Source organism: Vanacampus margaritifer, chromosome 3 (assembly GCF_051991255.1).
Source record: "Vanacampus margaritifer isolate UIUO_Vmar chromosome 3, RoL_Vmar_1.0, whole genome shotgun sequence".
NCBI lineage: Eukaryota > Metazoa > Chordata > Actinopteri > Syngnathiformes > Syngnathidae > Vanacampus > Vanacampus margaritifer.
In genome coordinates this window covers 17548043-17567264 of record NC_135434.1, presented here as the reverse complement: position 1 = coordinate 17567264, position 19222 = coordinate 17548043, and the positions used below count along the sequence as shown (strand labels likewise).

The 19222-nt window shown below is 40.4% G+C and overlaps 2 protein-coding genes across 2 annotated transcripts; one reads left to right on the top strand and one right to left on the bottom strand.

Moving 5' to 3' along the window:
* Positions 1 to 298: 298 nt before the first annotated feature.
* Positions 299 to 8194, bottom strand: LOC144049215 (eosinophil peroxidase-like). The gene is made up of 16 exons (XM_077561928.1): positions 8095 to 8194; positions 7891 to 7953; positions 7720 to 7804; positions 6302 to 6477; positions 4648 to 4780; positions 4106 to 4232; positions 3795 to 4001; positions 3350 to 3704; positions 3095 to 3255; positions 2758 to 3016; positions 2503 to 2673; positions 2181 to 2418; positions 1909 to 2108; positions 1772 to 1819; positions 1409 to 1477; positions 299 to 1243 (listed from the first exon to the last, which is right to left on the bottom strand). The coding sequence occupies exons 2-16, from the start codon at positions 7949 to 7951 to the stop codon at positions 831 to 833; spliced, it is 2703 nt and encodes a 900-aa protein (XP_077418054.1). The 5' UTR covers positions 7952 to 7953; positions 8095 to 8194; the 3' UTR covers positions 299 to 830.
* On the top strand, positions 6091 to 18576 carry LOC144048723 (uncharacterized). Its single transcript, XM_077560976.1, has 2 exons — positions 6091 to 6523; positions 17167 to 18576. Exon 2 carries the CDS (start codon positions 17341 to 17343, stop codon positions 18574 to 18576), a length of 1236 nt encoding a protein of 411 aa, XP_077417102.1. The 5' UTR covers positions 6091 to 6523; positions 17167 to 17340.
* Positions 18577 to 19222: the final 646 nt, after the last annotated feature.

Genomic DNA, 19222 nt, shown 5'->3' with positions numbered 1-19222 from the left:
CTGTGGTGTCAGAGGTCTTGAAGTCAATTTTGTAGGGTCTTTGGTGGCACCCCTTGCTGTGTGCGTTCTTTTTGTTTTTGTTTCAAGATTTATTGTAATATTTTCTGTGCATGTAACTGTGTGATTTGTTTATTATTAAAATTACAACCTTTTAATCAAATATTAAAAATCGATTACGGGTCATTTTCATCAATCTTGTGAAATATTGGAGTCAATCATATGACCAATAAAATGTTAATTCTGTTATTTACCTAAAAAGCTCAATATGATTTATCTAGGAAAAGTCTGGAGGCATGTGCTTTATTCATATGTTTATTGACATATTTCATTAAGTTAGATAATAAATGAGAAAAGAACAGCTTTTCACTTCAGATGCTCCAGTAGTGTTTACTATCAAAAATTACCCATGGTATGTGGGAAGCCTTCGTTTCAGAAGAGGGGGAAAGAAAGGATTATTGAAAAATTAAGAATTATTTTCAAAGAAGAAAACAATATCACATTATCAGCACAAGCTGTGAGATAAATAGACATTTCCAGTATGCATACATTTACACATACACACACACGAGTGCAACATCTGTGTACTCCCTGAATCAATCAATCAATCTATCTATCTATCTATCTATCTATCTATCTATCTATCTATCTATCTATCTATCTATCTATCTATCTATCTATCTATCTATCTATCTATCTATCTATCTATCTATCTATCTATCTATCTATCTATCCATCCATCTATCTATCTATCCATCTATCTATCTATCCATCTATCTATCTATCTATTTCCTATTTGTAACTATTATTCAAGATGTTTTGTACTTGTGATATTAGTCGTCAGCAAACAAGAAATGCCCATTGAAGTAGCTGTCCTTGGTCACACCATTGCCGCCATAGTTAGCCACAAGCCAAACCCTATCCCCCTCTTTAAGCTTGATATATGTGCTTCCACTAGCTGTGATGTATCCATCCTGCCTGGTGGTGAACGAATGCAAAATTAGCTCCCCATTACGCAAGAGATCTACACTGGCAGAACGTTCAAAGATGGTGCAGTAGAACCCAAATTCATACACCCCCGGATACACGCAAGTAAATATGCCCGTGTTTATGTCGTAACTGTTTTGTCCGTTATAGATGACCTCATGGAAGGGAATGGGAGCGCCCGGTAGGGGAAAATTGTTGGTCAGTCTCACAGCAAAGGCCACTTTCGTGACACTTTGGGACCCCGGGACACCTGGAGGGCCTGGAAGATGGAAAAACATAGATAGATAGGTAGGGACTTCGAGTTCCTGGAAAAGGAAACACAGGTAGATAATACCCTTAAAACTGCTGGGTTAAAAACTGACCCGCATTATTAAGGGTATATAAGCATAAGCAGGTCCTGAAAAAAAAAAGAAGCTAGATTTACCAGGTGGTCCAGGAGGTCCAGGACGTCCATAGGAGCTCATGTCTGAGAAGGATGGCCATGGTGCGCTTGCTAGAAACAATAATAAGCGATAGCAGTCAGTCAAAATGTTATTTTTTTCAAGAGAGTTTAGAAATTACTTAATATCCTTAAACCCACTGGGTTAACTTGGAAAAAAATATTTTACTGTACGCTTTAATGGACATTGAAAACAGATGTAAAAATTGCAATTAATCATGAGTTAACTATTGAAGTCAAGAGATTAATTCCGATTTAAAAAATGTAATCGCCTGACACCCCTAATACACACACACACATATATATATATATATACATATTTCATGAGAAAATATGTGTTTCACATACTTGGAAAAGACGTTTGGACTGATGTGGTGGGTTCATAAAACCCATATGCTAGAACACATAGAACAGTGAAGTCAGTCATGGCAAAACTGAAAGACACATGGCACTCTCTTTCTAAAGATTTCTTTCATGCGACTCACGGGTGTCAGTCCATGGAGTAAGGTCAAAATCGGGGATGAAGCTGCAATCGGCGAAACCTTCGCCTCGTGGCCGGAACAAGAATGGTTTGTCTGGAACTTCTTTGATACCGCTGTTGTCACAGATAATGCGCGAGAATGATGTCGTCATCAGCGACGCCCTCTGGGACTTGGTGAAGACTCCCTCATTCTCCCACCAAAATCTGGAAAGAATATTTTATCACTGAGTTTGTATGTGAGGGCATCTTAACATGTATTTGTTTTTATCTCTTTACCTGTCTCCTGCTCTCAGATTGCTAAACTGTATTCCAATCAGGCAGGCAAACAACTCCCCAACTCTTCCTCCTTTAACCAGAGGCTCTGCAATTCCTCCGAGCCATGGATCAATGTTTTCGGGTGTGCCGTACAGCTCCAGAAGCTTCTCAGCCAATTCCCTATTTTTCAGCACTTCAGCCAGCTCATCGACATTTCGTGGTGCTGTCAGACCACAGAACTTGCGCCAATCGCTATATCCTGAGAACACCGGTTAATGCAGATTAAAAATCCACTCATGAGATCATAAACAGGTCGTGTATGTGGGAAAACGGAAACAGATACCAGGGAGTCCGTGGTCACGTCCACGCTGCATGTTAAGAGAGCCCAAATCCAGTGCCATCTCAAATGAGAATCTAAACAGCAAGTCTCTCAGCTGATCGGTCATGATGGAATCCTGAACATTCAATTTAGCCGGCCGACCCACAAGCCCCCTCAAGATCGGGTCGACGCCACCTGAAATCATTTTGACAAATATAGTACCGCATTTAATATGCAAGGGAATGGAGGAGAAAACAGCTTTGGATGCTGACCACATACCTTCAAAGACAATCCTCCATGGTGTGTTCAAGGCTGTGTGAAGCAAGGGAGAGGGATACAACGGGTGGTCCTCATACGCCGCATTGAGACGGAAAACAAATGGCTGAATCATTGAGTGGCCAAATCGATAGGCCGCTGTTGCAAATATATTGGCGATAGTGGGGTCTACGAATTTATCATAGCCAGTGTAGGTGGAAAGCTTCTTGGCAATGACATCAGGACCAACTATGTTGCCAAGGTAGTCTCTGAAAATAAGAATCTGAGAGAAAACAAAAAAGGTCAATGGCAGTATTCCTCAACCAGGATTATAGTTCATGCGAGAGATGTCATCTCTAACCTGCTGATATGCTCCCACAATCTTGCGTGCTTCTTGATACAATCTCTCCCCGTTCCATTGAGGGTTGAGTTTGGCGAGGGCTCGAGCCAGACGGTTGTGCTCACGCAAAAATAGCGTGTGCAGCGAGGTCAGAATGATGTTCTCGTTGCTGCGTTCATCACCTTCAAAAATAACATCAAGTTAAACGCTTGCTGCCGGAATCCAAAAACTCCTGAGACGAAGACGTCAGACCAGCGTGTTCAGCCTGCCACTCACCTGCAAAAAAGCAAAGCACCTCCTCTGCGTTTCTGTCGTTGGTGATGCGAGCTCTGGTTGCACACACGTTCGCCATCATTTTGGTGAACGGCAGCAGTTCTCTGCCGTTGTCGGTATATATTTCGTTGACCCTCAACAAGCCCAGATCAGTGGTGAGGTCACGGAGATCGAGAGCCTTTTCGTCATCTGAGCCATAAACCTGACTTGCGTCTAAAAAAGACGTGAGGGAGTTCAGCTGTTGGCGTACAGTGGCGGCACCGAAGATGAAGCCTGTGTTGCCGGATCCGCAAGTGGCCGTTGATCGGAAGAAGGGGATGCACTCCTGGATGCCAAAGCGTGGATCATCCTTGGGAATCTGTTCAGAAAGTGGGAAGTGGTGAGTGTCGTTCGTTGTGGGTGTGACGCGCGCCACAAAGGATGGGGGGGGGGGGGGGGGGTTACTGACCGGAATGGGGAAGCAAGGCTCGGTGCGCTCACAGCTCTCATCGCAGTCGAGACCGTTGCTGAATGAACGGATGACGGGGGAATGTGGCGCAAGGGTCTGGTCATGGTCTGTCCATTGTCCAAAGGAGGGCAACAGGTGAGAAAAGACTGTGTCGCTCACTACATCGCTGTTGGCTGTGGCCAGGATGCGGTTGGACACCGCTCGTACCTTAAACCATAAAGACATCGTTTAAGCAAAGATGGCTATTCCAATTCTATCATTTGGGTATCCCTAGTTGGATGTTACAAAGAAGTGAAAAGGAATGCTCATACCAAAGGAAGAAGGAAGCCATTGATTTTAATGGGGTCCCACCCTCGGGGCACGGAGATTCCGTCTTGGTACTGCGCAGGAAGCCAGCGTGTGAACGGTATGTTCGACGCTCCCCAACGAGGATTGTGCCTGCAGGCAAGTGAATAGATGAATCAGGGCCTTTTGGTGATTTAGTAAGTAAAAGCTAGTACATCAAATGGACTATATGCCACGGAGGAGGCGGGACATCCGACTTCCGGGTTTTCACCAATCAACTTAGATTCCGCTTCCGCCCTTGTGCCGCTCGGTTGCGCGTTCCCGTTGACGGGTGCGAGGCTGCGAGTGTGTAGTGTCTGCCTCAGAGTCCAAAGCATTTCGGACAGCCGAAACGCCCTCCCGCTGATGAGCGCGGTTGGGGGGCGTAGAGGTGGGGGTGCGAGTGTTGGAACAGCAGTGGCCGGAAACGGCGCTGATGTGTAAAACCCGGAAGTCGGAAGTCCGTGGCATCTACCGCATTGGGAAGGTGCCAACAGCCAGGAAGTAAAAAACGTTGTTGTCTGCTTACTCGTTGTTACAGATGCCGCTTGAGGTGCGGAAGACGTTTAGGTTGGGGGTTGTCTTGCATGAGGGGATGCGCTGTCGAGGTGAGCAGCCTGTCAGATCTGCGATGAAGTCCAGATCGTCCTCAGACAGCAGATCTAGCAGCAAAATCATACCAGTGAGTGATGGTCTCTTTTCTGCACCTCATTGTGAAATCTACACTAATGTGTCACCAGTGACGGCTGCTCGTCATTCAAATGAGGGGAAGCTCTTTTTTTTTATGCCTCAGACAGATCATCCAATCAGCACGCAGTAGCCAAACGTCAGTTTCATAAAACCCCAGACTCTGAGCATCCGATGGGTGGGGAAAAAGCCCAGCATTTATCCAATGACTGACCAGATTTTCGCAGTGGAACAACCCACTATACGAGGCAGCATCGGACTGTGTAATTAAATAAATAAAAGTGCCGTAGAACTGCAGGGATGAATTAGAAGGAAGTTGTGTCAGTTATTTGTGATAAGTAGCTGATTAACGAAAAGTAACGAAATAACTCAAACTGAATTTCAAAAAAATTTTTCGCTAATGAAATAAATAAAGACGAAAATGCTTTTTTTTATTTTTTTTTTTTTATGAAAACTAAGTGAAACTACATTTTATGTTTACATAACTAACTAAAGCTAACTATAATCATAGTGAAAATGTCCATGGTTTCTGTTTTTGTAATTAATTTAATACATAAGCCTTTGAGTTTGATTTAAAATATGATTTCAAGTAGATTTATTTTGATATTAAACGGAATAAGGACGTTTATTTTGTGTGTGTGTGTTTTTTTTTTTTTTGGGTGCACTCACACACATTTATGGTCTCCCTGTCGGCACCGAAGGCAAGGGTATGGTAACCACTCCGCCACCCGGCGCCCCCCCCGGAGCCCCCCCGGAGCCCCCCCCGGAGCCCCCCCGGAATAAGGACGTTTGAAAGTGTTTCACACATGTGATCTAGCAGCAGCCAATAGAAAAGCACCTTCAGATGACGTCTGCGTTCTTGACTTTTGGCTCCAATGGCTCGGCTAACCTGCTTTTTCATTTAACGCAGCCGAAATGCAACGCTCGTTAAGAAATGCGTTTTTTGGTTGTTGTGTTTGTTTTTTTTACATTTTACCATGGTGTTTAATGAATATTGCACACAAGTAATACACTTTTTTTTTAAAATGGAAACTAATATTAGATCTAACTAAAACTAAACTTAAACTAATCATTTTTAAATATCTAAAACTAATGAAAACTGGCAGAATCGCCCTGAAAACTAATTAAACTAACTTTAAAAAAATTAAAAACGCAAAACGAAATACAAAATAACTCAAACGAAAATTCCAAAACTATAATAATCCTGTTCTGAACAAAAGATTAAGGTATTATAGCACATAAATTGTACACATAGCAGTGCATATTTCCACACTACTTTTTTTTTTTCAGGGGGCGGGGCATTTATGGGAAGCTGAACTTCCCTCTCTGTGAAAGAGCAATCGCCAGTTCGCCATTGTGTGTCACCTATAGCTAACTTATGGTATATTTTTAAAATATGAAAGTTTCAACCTAGACGCAACAGAAAGACAAACACAATATTGGAGAGTCCCAAACATTGAGCATAGACTTAATATTGTGATATTCTTTTCACTGACCTGTGGCATTGATGGAACGTCTTTGACGTCTTTGTGCCGCATTTTTGATGATATTCAATGTGGTGTCCATATAATCAGCAGATCGGGCCACCTCGCGTGTAAGTCCCATGGGTTGCTTGAGGAAACGGAGTACATCCTGGGGTCTGGCACCATTCCGCCTGATGCGGTCAATGCAACTGGAGCATCAAGAGGTCACATTTACGAGCAGCAAGACAATTCCAGGTAATATCCTCATTCCGTACAACAGCAACATTTTGGGTCTTATTTTTTGACGGGCGCACGTGTACTCGGCGTAAAAACTTGTGTCATGAGAGATCATCTGGTGTGCTGCTTGTTTATCTAGCTAAGGCAGTGACGTATAGTTACAGGCAGAACAAGTAAATGATGTTCCACTAGATGGCAGAAGTTCCCGTTGTAACCTCTCTAGATACTATCTCAACTGACTTTTGGTGTTCGACAAGGTAGACTCTGGATTGGCCGCCAGCCAACCACAGGCCACAAATAGACAAACAAACAACCATTAGCAGTTTAGAGCAGAGGTGGAAAATAAATTTTCTCACATGAGAAACTAGAACGGTTGTCGAGGGCCTTGCCAACTCAACTCAAATGGGTTATGTTACCTAATTAACATAAAATATTAAATTGTCTTGTTATGAAGATGCTACTTGCATAATTATTAAGCATGCTGTTATATTTAGGTAATGCAAGTTTTAAACATAATTATAAGCAGTCATTAAAATTATGTAAACAAAATTAGGGTTACTCTTTATCAACATTCACAAATAATTTCTGCAAAATGTCTAATTTATTTTCTTTATTTTTGAAGAGTGCTGACATATTAAGCTCTAACCACCTTTTATTAGCCATCATTAGTTGTCAAAAGTCTATTTTAGTAAAATAAATAAATAAAAACTGACTAGACGGGTTGGAAAAGTCACAAAATTAAGCGAAAATATTGCTACATTATCAACACTGCGGAGACAAATTTTAGTTCTTACTTGCGTATTGAATTAATTAATCTAATGATTATATGATATAATAATAGATAATAAATAAAATAGTAGAAATTATGAAAGCAAAATAAATAAAAATATAAATAAATTAAATTGAATTAATTAATTTAATTTATAAGTAATTGCGTAAGTAAGTATACTTACTTCACAAGCATGCACATAAAAATAAAATAAAAGCACCACTTTCAAAATAAAAGCACCAGATATTTTATGTTTTGGGCGGACCGGTTGTGGTCCGCAGGCCGTACTTTGCCCGGGTCTGATTTAGAGTCTTCAAATCACTGAAGAAGAATCTTTGGCCCATTTGAAAAACCCACACAAGCAAAAGGTGAACAAAACCAGTGTGTCTAGTATACAAAAAAGTTTCAGTATACAAAAAGTCCGTTCATCAAATGAAAAACTCACACTTGTCTGGAATATTCATAAGCCGAATCCACTGTCTCGATGGCTGCGTTCACGGCCTTTTCAAGGTTCTCTCTGCTCATATGCTCTGCAAGCAAAAAGAAAACCAAATCTTATCAAAACCACTCTGCTGAAAATCTCAACCCATGTACAATCAAATGTGTGTGTACTTACGGGCATTCACCTGCCATTGCAGGCAAAGCGCTGCAAGTAGAAGGCACGCACGCCGAAACATCTCTGGTGAGGAGAAAAGAAAAAAAAACATTGCATTGCCTTGTCAAAATCACAGAATTTAAACAAGCCGGATTAAATAACAATGATAAATAAAAGTGAAGCAAATGTTTCACTTTTCATTTGTTAGGTTTAAATAGTAGTGACCTGGATAGGAAGAAGCTCCACGATATGTAAAAAAAAAACGGCAGCAGCAGGGCTGTAAGGGAGTTGCTATGAGCTCACAGCTTTTATACACTAGGAGCGTCACTGGAAAGACTTTTCGTCATCAAGAATTCGGAGCATTTTGTTTTCCTTGTTTTTTTTTTCTTCTTCTTTGTTCCGCCTTGAGCTCCCGGTTCAACCACTTCAACCTTGGCTCAGTTAATTATGGAAAGTATACATGCTATATGTCAACTCATTCATTACTGCAATTAGACAAAGCCCATTGAAGAAGAAAAAAATGCGTTGTATAAGTCTTTTGCTTTCATTTGCTTGTTTTCCAGGATTACGAAATAGATCCCCCTCTATTAGGCATTTATTGTTGTTTTTTTATATTTATGTATATATTTTTATATATTATATTATATAGTATTTGTATAGTCTGAAACATTGAATCTGTGAAGTGTAGTGTGTTTTCACGTAATGAGTGTTACACAAACAAAAAAAATACCTTTTGACAGCTGATGCAAAAACAACTTCCCGGAGAAGCATTCGTGACAAGACGCAATGCATGATTTCCAATTCTTCCAGTCTTCCTTTCACGCACCCACACACACGCAAAATTTTATTTAATTACCTTTTTCTTCATTTAAATCATTTTCTCGTCAGCCTTTTTGTACTATTAACTCATTCATTGCCATTGACGACTATAGACGTCAAAAATTCATCTGAACTATTCATTTAAAAAAAAAAATCCACTTTTGTTAAGAGTAGAAAACCTAGAAAAAAAATATTGTACATTTAGAACAGATATAAAATTTGTGATTAATTGCCCCTCATTTTTAGTAATCTTTTGGTTTAAAAAAAAAAAGATTATTAAAAGTGGAAAAAAATGTTAAACTAATAGAAATTGTTAAAATGAATTGTTGACGTTAATAGGAGTCAATGGCAGTGAATAAGTTAATATTAAAGTCACAAAAAAATGTTCTTATAATGCCAAAAAAGGTGAGAGTGTTTTAAATTTTGGTTACCTTACACCACTCGCACCATGTATCGTTTAATATCTCAGACCGTGTCCATCTTAAGTGAGCCCTTGTTTTGTGTCTCATTTAATTGAAGTCATCCGATTCAAATGATTGGTCCAAATATTACAAGCAATCTTTAGGAGGACTTTTCAAATAAATAAAAGTAAGAGGGACATATGCTGAAACTCATCCATTATGATGATTAAATGATTACAGTTACAGAATAGAAATGTCTCAGGTGAGCTTCATGATCAGAAGTCATTGGTCCAACATAAAGGAAGTGACCAACCAATCAGAGAACACAAAAATGTTGACATCATCAGGGCCAGAGTTGGCACTGGCTGTCCGGGTGAGGATGAATTTGAAACCGACTAGTTGAATAAACAATCCTATTGCTCAGAATTTCATGGGCCAGCACTGATGATCCTGAAGGCCACGAAAGGATGACCATGACACACAAACAAGTATTTCATATTTCATGGTCAAATCTACACTATCTTGTTTAAAAATTAAAAATAAAAAAGTGTGATAGTGCGTCCACCATGAACAGACATCCATCCTCGCTGCTTTCCACTATTCGGGTACAATCCAAGGTCAGTGCTACTTGCGCTACGCCAGCTAGCTAGGAATGTTCTTAGACTGGATAGCTAGTGCGGCTAAGCAGGTTACGGAGTGGCTCTTTATCAGTAATGATCACCTCCATGGCAGTGAATAAGATGCACTTCTGATAAGTATCTTTCTCACGAAGAGATAACGATATGTAAAGTAAACAGTAGACGTTGTAGCCATGCTAACCAAGCTAAGCTGAAATTGATATGAAAATGTAAAACACCGGCATAAAATGCTTGGGTGATTGAGTACACTTTTCACAAAAGACTAGCTGGAAGCGTGTTAAAGTTTAAATAAACCCAACTTTTAAGTATATTACTGTATATAAACATGTATTTATTTTTTATTTATTTTCACATTACAGTCCTGATTTGATTTTAACTTTGAGATCTGCCCAATAAATTAAAACTAAATTACATTACAGGAGAGTTCATCTTTTCTTCTTCTTCTTTTTAAAATCAATTTTAGGATGCAATCCATTCAGAAATACTAAGTTTAAAATGGAAGTTATTATTGTGTTTCAAACTACCTCACTGAAAATCTTTCTAGACAAGAAAATAAAGTTTGCTGCTATGCAGAATGTGAATTTAAGAAATAAAAACAGTTCATTTATACAAAAAAAAAGATAATTTTTAATGCATTATATAGTCATATTTTTATTGTTTAACAAAACCCTTGCTTCAGATCCTTGGGATTAACCCATAAAAATGTGTTCCTAAAAAACAAAATCTAACATTCACATACACTTGCTGGAGGAAGAGAGTAGACTCTTGGTAATAAGTCGATACAATTTCATGGAAATATCATAATCTAGTTTGGCCAGTGCTTCACGGGCCAGAAGAGAAGGACTTGCTGGCCCTGACGGTTCACCACTGGTAAAATTATGCAGTATTTGCAAACTTTTGCTTCAGCGTTGAGTGATTCATACAAAAGGAAGAAGAGATCATATCCCGATTGGTATTTTTTTGAGCTGTTACAGGTGAGTCTGCCATTTAGAGGAACCACAGCAGGCTTTGATTGGCTCACAGATCAGGTTGTGCAACATGCTTTGCATGTCAGTAAAAGGGTGTCACTCAAGTGCAGCACAGGTTGTTGTTTTTGGACTGCAGATTGTGTGAACAGTACAGTACTAGTCTGACTCAAAAATGGGCATCAATCATTCCATGGTTTGTTTGATGATTTACTTGAAAGTGATTATTTTAACTCATTCACTGCCATTGACGGCTATAGATGTCAAAAATTCATTTGAACTATTTCTATTAGTTTAACATTTTTTTCTCACTTTAGTTAACAAGAGTATGAAAGCCTAACATTTTTTTTTTATTGTATTAGAACAGATATAACATTTGTGATTAATCGGGAGTTAACTAGTGAAGTCATGCGATTAATTATGATTAAAAATCGCCTGACGCCCTTTCATTTTTAATAATCTTTTCTTTAAAAAAAAAAAAAGGAAAAAAATTAGGTGGGTCAGGCGATTAAAATTTGTAATCGTAATTAATCGCATGACTTCACTAGTTAACTCCCGATTAATCACAAATTTTATATCTGTTCTAAATGTACAAAATATCATCTCTAGGTTTTCATACTCTTGTTAACAAAAATGGAAAAAAAATGTTAAACTAATAGAAATAGTTCAAATGAATTTTGGACGTCTTTGGCAGTGAATGGGTTAAGGAAATCCTACATTGATACCAAAGACAAACGTAATGGAATAGTACAAGCCTTTCAATTAAGGTATCATATTCAGTTTAGTTATTCATATTAGTCCACTTTAAGATAACTTTAACTAACAAATAACAAATCAGACACGTCGACATGAGGCAATTTAATATGCATGATTAAAACTTTTTTTTTTTATAAAAAATACATTTTACATAATCTTGGGAACCAGATTCAGCAACAGAAAACTAACCGGCGCTGACCCTGTTCGCGCCGCACCTACCCTATGTTTCCATATCATATGTTTGAAGCAGATCAAGTGTCTCATGGTTGAATTTCTGATCTTGTGTCAGAAGTCAGTTGCTTACCAGGAAGTTGTTCTTGCTTCTTGCAGCACCTGTTTAAAGTTTTGCAGTAATGTTTTGTTCCACTACATACTTCACTCGTTTTTTAACTTTCCCACAACAACCCACATAATTCACCACATAAGCAACACCCCCCCCCAACAATAAGGCTTCGGTTGCAGGATTGAAGACGTACAGGAGCGAATATCAAATAAAACAAATGACAGAAAATAAGTTATTAACAAAAAATCTCGAAAGAGTTCAAACTACTACACGAGCTAAACCACTCACAAAAAGTGAGGGAGTTAGAGTGGCACTTCAGGATCAACCTATGCATTGTAACCTTTGCAGGTGAACTTAATTTGACCTTCTCATAAAATTTAAATACACACGTAGGCCGAATTGCAAAATTCACAATAGCTGTTTGAGTCGTGAATTGAACAGTAGATTCAATTTGAATTTATTTTTTAAGTGTCCTTTTCATGTTGTTCACATTTTGGCATAATGCAAAAAACAAACAAAAAATACGTAAATCTACTTCAAGAGGTTATATTGCAATTATGTTCCTGAAATTTCACCTGGAAGTCAAATATCCCCCAAAAATGGACAAAAACTTGTCCAGAACCACTACTGGTTGTTGTCCTGTTGTGTTGTAGAATGGAAGCTGGTAAGGCCCTTTTGACAGTAATTAATGCAGAACATGGCGCCATTCAAAGCATACATGTTATTTTTTCCAGAAGCCGCAATGACATGAATAAAAGAGACGACCGCAACACCGCGTTCCAAATTATTAAGCACTTTTATTCGTATTACTAAACTTTCGATGCCTTTTATAGTGAATACAATTTCATGATCAACAGTTCTATTAACCTCAATAATGTTGAGGAACATTAAAAAGCCACCACAATAAAAATATTTTTGCTGCAAAATTATTAGAATTTTGTACGCTGTTCCACGTTATGCAAAACTGTTTAAAAAAAAAGAACTCTGTCATATTGCTGACATTATATACAGTAGATCATATGTTTTTATGTTTTGTTTTGTTTTTAGCAAAAATACTTTTGCCCCTTTTTTTATGCTTTTTTTTTTGTTTTTGTTTTTTAATCGCTTCTATCTTAACACAATGCAATCATGGATCCAAAATGGACTGATCCACTTTATGGGTCAATTTGACCCAATTTCCTGGGTTGTTTTATACAAAATGATCCCATTTCTTGACCCAAGTAAAGGATCTGACCAATATTTAGGAGTTGTTTTTCACGAAAAGGCCCATTTCTTGACTGAAATTGCCGTCAAATTGACCCAAGTAGAGGATCGGTCCATTTTTGACCCATAGTTGAATTATTTTTGACCCAACTGTTTTTAGAGTGTTTGGAAACTGAGGAGACTAATTGTTGAAGCTTTGCATATGGATTTTGTTAGCATTCTTGCTTGACGTACTACTTTAGTTCCAGTCATAATATAATAATTAGGGGTGTGCCCAAAAAAATAGATTCTCATAAGAATCGCGATTCTCATTTGGTAAGATTCAGAATCGATATTAAATTTCCCAAAATTGATTTTATTTTAATTATTTCATACTGTCTTCCCTTTGTTTGTGTGTGCCTTTATTGAGAGCGCTGTTTATGTTGTACCCGATTTGGCCACTTAGGGGCAGTGTGGTTCCACACGCACTGATACACTGTTAAGTTGCAGTCACATTAGAGAGTAGAAGGAAAAAGTCCCGATCAAGTTATTCCAATAAAAGTTGTTGTTTTTTTTGGGGGGGGGGGGCAGCGTGGAGTCGTTCTTTTGAGTAGAGCACTAACTAGCATTAGCGAGTCAGACCGGAATAGATCATTACGATTCCTTAAACATCTATAAATTGAAGCAAAAATCATTGTCAATCAAATTATTTTGAATCAAAAATCGATTCTGAATCGAATTGAATCGTGAGACATTCAAAGATTCCCCTAATAATAATATTTTAGGTCTCTGTTGTCATAATATGCACTTCACAATGCGACACACATTTTCAATGGGAGACACGTCAGGACTGCTGGCAAGCCGGTATTGTACTTGCACTCTTTTAGCATTACATTGCGACAACGTCCCTTGTATGGCAGCATTTGCTGCTCCCAAACCTGCGTGTACCTTTCAGCCTTATTGATGCCTTCACAGATGTGCACGTTACCCATACCATGGGCACGAACATCACCCCCATACCATCACAGATGTTGGCTTTTCAACTTTGCCATTTGAAATGTGGAATCGTCAGACCACACTTTCCACTTTGCATCAGTCCAGCTCAAATGAGCTTATGTCTAAATCTTTTGTTGATAGTATGTACCGGTAGATGACAAAATCTCTAAATTACTTGCGATTACATGCTGTTGACAAAGTAGTGAAACTCACCCACCCTTGTTGGTGAACAAGCGAGCCTTTTGGGGGGAGGCTCCTTTTATACCCGATAATGACACTCACCTGTTTCCAATTAACTCCAAGCAAGTGTTTTTGAGCAGTCTTCAACTTTCCCAGTTAACTATCATCAGTTTGAACATTAAATATCTTGTGTTTATAATGTATTCAGTTGAATATAGGTTGAAAAGGATATGCATATCTGTTTTTATTTTCGTCTTACACGTCTCTACTTAATTAGAATTGGGTTTCTTTGTCAAATGGCAAAGGACATGGCCTGTAACCACACCTTAAACCAGATCTCAACCAGTTTAATGGGTATTGTGTCTCGCACGTGACATCTTTTCACTTTTTGAGCCTGCCATTAAGGAAAAGTCCTAGCCATTTTGGTAAGCTGATTTAATTATCATCTTCCTTGTTTCTCAGATTTCCAGCTGCTTTCTTTGTCTTAAAGAAATGTCGATGTCACTCACACAGCAATGTTATGTACCGGACGACTTTCTTAGACACATAAAAGCAGCATTATTTAAAATTGAAGTGTAGCATTTTTATTTTTATTTTTTTTTTGCTAGAATGAAACTGAAAATATGAAATAAATGAAACGTAATGCGTAATCAGTTCAATTATCTGCCTCCGAAATTTATTTTATGACATCATAATGAATTCTGCTAATCATAATTTTGGTCCTCTGTGTTATAACTGCATCAGGTAACAGCAAAATATTTTTTCTACTTTGCGTGGGTTGATATTGTGGAATATTTCTGAGTCAAATGACGCTTAGGAACGTAAGTGGCAATTACCTACGAGAACAAAAGAAACGCTTTCATAAAGTGATCAAGGTTATTATTAGCATGTGACGTTCACCTGAAAAAGTACCGGAACTGTAAGATTCACAGAAGGAGGAAGGAGTTGGGTCACGTCAAGGCAGTCTTAGATGAAACATGATACCTGACATTGTTAAGACGGCGCTTATTTCGAGACAAATTCAATTTTTGTGATGTTATAGCGTAACAACTACTGAATTTTATTTTATGATCCGGCATTCAAACAAAAAATGTCAAATGATTCCTTCCTTCATGTCTTTATTTAAAGCAGAGCACACACCAAAAAAAAAATCCTGGATGAAGCAAGGACTTGATTCATTTACGTCTGGTAGCCATGCATTTTTACTAGCGATTTAAATAAGTTATTTGAATAATTTTCATGCCACGACAACTATATTGTGTAAGAATATACTTTGCCATTGTCAAAAGAAAGACGGGGAATTCTGCTTGTGCTATTCGCATACACCCTCCCAAACAGTCACACCTTAAAAGATTGTTGGACTGAGATCTGACTTAAAGGCCGGGCAGTGTTGCAACACGTTCAGTTACAATACATTTATGCATGTTAGAAACTAGGGGTGTGAATTGCCTAGTACCTGGCGATTCGATTCGTATCACGATTCATAGGTCACGATTCGATTTGATACCGATTAATCCCGATACGAATCTATAAATTGATTATTGCGATTTTTTTTAACTCAAATTTAGAAAATACAAATCAGTAAACTTGTACATGTACACTGTAAGATTTGTATGAAAATGTATTTATTTATCTGAAAATTCAGGTTTGTTTGAACAGCACTGAAATAAAATATTAAGTCTTAATGTTCCATTAATATAACGTTCTTCCATGCTTAATGTGTGAATCCTAACCCTAAGTAAGAAGTTTTGTTAAATATTCCCATAAAGAATTCATGTTTCAAAATCGATTCGGCCGCATATTGATTCGATTCGAGAATTGCTGTAATATCGCGATATATTGCCGACTCGATTTTTTCTAACACCCCTATTAGAAACCATCGTGAAACGATGATAGTGAATCGGACCATGGCAAGTGTAAATCCCAGAGGTTCTCATGTGGGGGATAAATGATGTTTGAAAAATCTGAAAGTCATCATGGGATGTTCAAGCCATCAGAAAAGAATAAAAAATCCACTGATGTGAAAAATGGTCTCAACAATAATTAATAGGCTGTCCGGCCATCCATTTTTTTCAAAAAAGAACTTGTTGCTAACAGTGTCGCTGGTGAATTGGATGCTATCAAAGCAGACTTTAGGCTAAAGGAAGGGTACGCTTAAAGGACTTAATTCAGAATGTACAGCAGTTTGACAATCAATGTATGTGACGAGAGAGAAGCGAAGAGATAATGAAGTGTGCATTGAGTACAAACTCGCAATGATTGCTTAGATGCCAAGAGTTGTACGTACAGTGGGTAAAAAAAGGTCAACACATCCCTGGTCAAATGCCAGCCTTTTGTTGAGTAAAAAAAACAAGACCAAGATCAAACATTTCTAAACTTTAACCCGCCGTTTTTGCTAAATATGCACAAACTGTGTTCAGAATTAACAAATTACATTTCAACACATGCCAAATGGGAGTCAGGAGAAGGGTACGAATTAGATATACCATTGAGCACAGTCATCAATAAAGCGATAAAATGTTTTTTTGGAATGTGGGAGGAAACCGGAGTATACCTGGAGAAAACCCACGCAGGCACGGGGAGAACATGCAAACTCCACCCAGGAAAATAAGTGGAAGCCTCATTTTACAAAAAAAAAAGATTCAAGCCTGTCTACATTTTACAAAAGCCATTTGAAATCATAATTCCAAAAGTATAATATACATGACAGGAAAGCCTACTAAAACAAATTAACTTTATTTGGGGTTAGTCAGAGACACTCCCATTTCACATGAGTTTGAATGTGACTTGTTACTTCTGAAAACAGCCTCATTCCCAGCTATGAGAGGGTGTGTGCACTTGTACAACCACATGATATCAGTTGTTTATTTGGTCTTGCCTGAAGTATTGCAAGGTATCACATGTGATAATGAGGTATCACATCATGACTGCTGTCAGTCTACTGTACCTGAAGGCAAAACATTTGATGAAAGCTGAGATCTTGGAAGACTGCTGAGATCAGTCCTGATTTGCTGAAGTCTCATGAGGCGCATTTGTTTATGTCATGATTTGGGACAGCTGCTCTGTTTCCTTTTCAGGCACTGGAGAAACAGCTGGTGGGCGGTGCCCACCATACACACCTGCTGCCCATCATTCAATCAGGCCTGGATAAAAGCCCGACGAACACAGCAAGGAGTGTCGGGTGATTACTCCGAGACGCCGCTCTCCTAACCCGACTGGATTCGCGCCTACAAGAATTTCTCCTGCTGCCCATGACTTACCTTTTTGCCGCCACTGTGCGTGATTTTGATTTTGTTTGTTATCCGCCTATGAGCGTGATTTTGTGTTTACTTTTGTCCGCCTGTGTGCGTGATTTTGTGTTTACGTTTGTTGGTCAACTAAACCTAAGTTATCCGCATCCCTGCCGTGGCTCTCCTACCTCCCTGCATCTGGGTCCTCCCTTCTCAAGCCGTGACAGAATCACCCGACCAAGTATGGACCCCGCAGATCCCAACAGCCTGCGCCAGGCCCTGGCCAGCCATGGACATTTGCTCGACCAGCATGAGCAATACTTCCACGAACTAAAGGAGGCGATGTTGGCGCTCACCGCCCAGATTGGATCGCTCTCCGTGAAGGTGGAACGGAGATCGGAAGCCACGGCCGCGGAAGGATCACGACCAGCCGGAGCATCTCCGGTCTTACCTGCGTCCCGACCAGCAGGCACTGTGGTTTTCCGTGAACCCAACATTCCCCATCCACCCCGCTACTCTGGCGAAATCGGTGGGTGCGACCAGTTCGTTCACCAATGTAGTCTGGTTCTCGACCAACAGCCGCACACTTTCCCGGACGACGGCGCCAAAGTCGCTTTTGTGATAAGCTTGCTTTCCGGCCAGGCGGCATTATGGCCGATGGCGGTCAGCAAGGCCAACCCGGAGCTCCGAGCCTCGTTTCCTGCCTTCCTAGCGGAATTCCGTAACGTCTTCGACCATCCAGTAATAGGGAAGGAGGCGGGCAGTCGCCTACTGGACCTCCGACAAGCCGGCTCCTCCGTGGCGGAATACTCTATATCGTTCCGGGTTTTGGCCGCCGAGAGCCGGTACGGAGAAGCGGCGCTGTGCGGGATTTTCCGGCGGGGACTCAGCCCGCGAATCAAGGACGAGCTGGCCGCACGGGACGAGACGTCCACTTTGGAGGAGCTTATCGGCTTGGCCATCCGATTGGACAATAGGTTGCGGGAGCGACGACGGGAACGGGACGAAGAGCGACGACCGGAGGCAACGGCCACGGTTGCAGAGCCGGTGTCGGCCGCTTCCGCGGGGCACGCTTTTGACGCCTCGACTCCCGATGCTTTCGTGGTGACGCCCTCAGGCTATAGATGCCGTCGAATCCATGCAGCTGGGAGGAGGGCGCCTCTCGGCGACGGGGCACTCGAGAGGGTGGTGAGACCTGGTATGCCGGTATGGTGGGCGGTCCGGACACCAATCGGCCAAGTGCTGGAGGCGGCCTGAGAGGCGTCGTGACGTCACCACCGTTTCTGCTACAACCATCCCATCCCGACATGACAGCCAGTGTGAGTACTCCCTGTCCATGGACGTTATTATCTCAAGGAGGCTACAACTTTCGGGAGAAATGATGTGGGGTGGGGTGAATACAAAGATGACGGCGTTGGTGGATTCGGGGGCAGACGACTGTATAATCGACCCGAGGATGGTCAACACCTTGAAGTGTCCGGTGGTGAGACTCGAGAGTCCTAAGAAGATGTATGATCTTGACGGGCGCCTTTTGGGGGTGATTACGCACAGGACCGAGGGGCTGTTAATGCGTCTATCAGGGAACCACGTGGAGACCAGGCAGTTCTTTGTTATGCCGTCACGGTCAGCCCCAGTGGTCCTGGGTCTGACTTGGCTGGCTCGGCATAACCCGGACATTAACTGGGGCATGCCCAGGCTGGAAGGATGGAGCTTGTTTTGCCATTTGCATTGCCTACAGTCGGCGGTGAATTACCACAGTGGCCCAGCTCAAGCAACCAGGGAGTTGATTTGACCTGGATGATGTGCCGGCTGACTACCACGACTTGAGGGAGGTCTTTAGTAAAGACCGGGCCATGTCTCTCCCCCCACATCGACCTTATGACTGCACAATAGAACTGGTTCC